This window comes from Octopus bimaculoides, chromosome 2 (assembly GCF_001194135.2).
Source record: "Octopus bimaculoides isolate UCB-OBI-ISO-001 chromosome 2, ASM119413v2, whole genome shotgun sequence".
NCBI classification, from domain to species: domain Eukaryota; kingdom Metazoa; phylum Mollusca; class Cephalopoda; order Octopoda; family Octopodidae; genus Octopus; species Octopus bimaculoides.
The window spans coordinates 39,289,076-39,292,346 of NC_068982.1; the positions used below are offsets into that span (position 1 = coordinate 39,289,076).

The window sequence follows — 3,271 nt, forward strand, 5'->3', positions numbered from 1 at the left end:
TATATGTATGTATGTATGTATGTATGTATGTATATATGTATATATATATATATAGAGAGAGAGATAGATAGATATATGTATGTATATATATACACACATATATATATATATATAGAGAGAGAGATAGATAGATATATGTATGTATATATATACACACATATATATATACATATATATATATATATATATACACCTATAAAAAACATATATTATATATATTATATATATATATGTATAAAGGGTAGCGTTCTCCGGTCTTTTTCTTCTTTATTTCTTTTTTTTGTCCTCGTTTTGCTTTTCTTTTTAACTACTTTAGTGTTGAGATGCTGCTAGGTAAAAAAAAAAGCGCCTCCCCCACCTCGATTCAACTGTTTCCCCCTCCGTCTTTCCTTTTACCTCCTTCTTTCCTCCTCTCCCTCACACTCCCCCTCATTCTTTTATCTGTTATTTTTCCCTCTTCTTCCTATTCGTCTTCTTATTTTCATACTTGTATCTTCTCCTTCGTAATCGTCTTCTTCCTTCTTCATTCTTCTTCTTATTATTTTCCCATCAACAGCTGCAGCTATTCCTTACTAAGTAGTTAGTAGTAGTAGTCGTACAAGCATTCACCCTGGTGCCGATGATGAAAACTCTCGACTAACCGCAACTCTCTAAGCAAAAGAGTAGCGGAGCACTCATGCATCACTGTACATATCGTGGACTTCGTTAATATCTTTCTTAAACATATGCTTGTCCGCTTCGGAAAGACAAGTAAGTCCAACATTCTCTCTAGGAATCTACTAAAGTCAATCTATTGTATATGTGTGTGTTTCTGTGTCATATATATATGTATATATATATATTCATAAACATCGTTGATACTACTATTCCTATTGTGCGCGTGTATGTATTAATGTATATATATATGCACATGTGTATGTTTGTTTGCCTCTGTGTGTGTGTGTGTGTGTGTGTGTGTGTGTGTGTGTGTGTGTTTGTTTGTGTTTGTGTGTGTGTGTGTATTTATTTATCTATTTATTTACCTGTATATGCACGTATGTACGCTGAAGTATTCTCTATCTAGCTATCTACCTTTGTGTCTGTTTAACTTCCTAACACAGTGCACACACACACACACAAATACACACACATATATATATATATATATATATATATGCACATACACATGCACACATGTGTGCACGTCAATAACACACACGTTCATCACATCGTAACGAAGCACATTTGTGTTCTGAAATTATGACGACCGGCTTTTCCACTCGGTTATCATTCTGAAGATATTCTACCTTCAAATATTCGCCTTAATGGTAGTTCTCCCATAACTCCTTACAAAATCCACGTACTTCCCGGATATACACCGCGTGTTGGGTCTTTCTCTCCTCTTTTATAACTATAAAAACACAAGGTATACGTATATTTTAGTAACATAAACATCGCTGTAAAATGTAACTTTGTAACTTAAGAAACTATATAAACTGGATCTAAATATAAACTTCGACTTTTCTTTCCTTTTTGATATGACCTGTTTGTTTATTTTCGTTAGTTTTCATGGAGTGGAGTTTCTCTTTCTTCTCGTGCTCGTACTAAGCAGGAGACTGGTGTTTTAATCAAAAGAAACAACATCAAACACTCAGGTACTTCCAGAAGTAAAGTCAGCTTTTATTAGTAGATATCAGAATATATAATTTCTGTTCATATGTCCCAGTTATAAGTAGATATTTATTTTATATTAATTTTATGAGCTTTAATAACTGTCCTACTTCACTAGATTCAAAGCATGTTTCTTGTATATAGATACCGTATTTTTGTATATGATTATATATGAGCATATTTGCTCAAATATATATATATATATATATATATATATATATATATATATATGTATGTGTGTGTGTGTGTGTGCACGCGCGTACGTGCATATCTATCTATCTGTCTATCTACCTGTCTGTCTGTCTGTCTGCGCGCGCGTGTGTGTGTGTGTTTAATGTTCGTATATATAAATATGTCACTAAAGACATGCTGCTACATGCATTGAAATGATACGATGTTATTAGCACGTGAATGCATGTGATCACAATTCTGCTTGCACGTAGTTGCTTCCGTGTCTATGAACGAGCCACCAGTACCAATTGTGAGTGTGATTTTAATAATAATAATAATAATAATAATAATAATAATAATAATAATAATAATAATAGTAATGATGATGATAATAATAATGGTTTCATTTATTTGCCACCAGGGCGAAAGATGAGGGCGGGGTGCAATAGAAAATAGACATAAAGTGTGGGGGTTTACGTATAATGAAACGATAAAATAAATAATTTAAAATAATGAGTAAGTATACACGGTATACAATGAAAAAGAAGGGAAATATACATAGTATACAAAGGTTAATAAAAAAAGGGGGGGATAGTGGTGGATGATAGTAATAATAAAAAAAAAAAGAATAATAATACTATCTCTACGAAAATGTATGCATATATATATGTATGTATGAACATACAGAAAGAAACAATATTTTCTGATATATACATCCATATATATATATATATATGTATGTATGTATGTGTGTGTGTGTGTGTGTTTGTGTGTGTCTGGTTGATTGCACTCTACAAGTCTAATCAAGTCCTTTGCGGTTTCGAACTCATACAATATTAATAGATGCATATATGTATAATTACAAGACAGGATTAAGGCCAACTGACGCCCTAAGTATAAAAACCACCATGATGCATCTCCTCCCCCTCACCCACCATCCTCCTTTCGACCCTTCCATTATTTAACAGATAAGACATTTAAGGTATACTAATGTTAAATTTGAAATAATACGATTAATAACTGAGTTTAGTTTCCACCCAAACTCCAGTCCGATCCCTATAACTATATTAAATATAACCTGGTTCTTAATTATATTTATTTAACGTTAAATTAAAACAGAGCAATATAAACAAGGTATTTACTCATCCTTGGGGGACAAGAATAAAAAAGAACGGTTATTCGTTTAATCTCTGTATATTTTATTATTTTCTAACATTATTATTATTGTTATTAAAATAAATAAACCATCATTATTATTGTTAAAATGAAGAAGTCATTAGTATTATTATTGAAGGCCTATGTAAATTTTCTGTATGTCTCATGGTAAATTCAGCCCCGGAAATAAACTGTGAGGCTTGCCGACTTCCTTCAGTCCCCAAAGCACGTGCTTATTCTGCTGAATGGTTTAATCAGGGTCTGTATGTTTATGCACACACACACACACACACAC

The 3,271-nt window shown here is 32.3% G+C and overlaps 1 protein-coding gene across 2 annotated transcripts in view; it reads left to right on the forward strand.

The window, feature by feature from the left end:
• The first annotated feature begins 476 nt into the window (after positions 1-476).
• LOC106879951 (uncharacterized) overlaps positions 477-3,271 on the forward strand; it is a 143,466-nt gene continuing 140,671 nt past the window's right edge. The window contains exon 1 of one of the 2 annotated variants that reach the window (XM_014929711.2): positions 477-750. In XM_014929711.2, coding sequence (XP_014785197.1) covers positions 726-750 — 25 coding nt within the window. In that variant the 5' untranslated portion in view covers positions 477-725. The remainder of the gene's footprint in view (positions 751-3,271) is intronic. The other variant, XR_001410684.2, reaches the window with a different exon arrangement.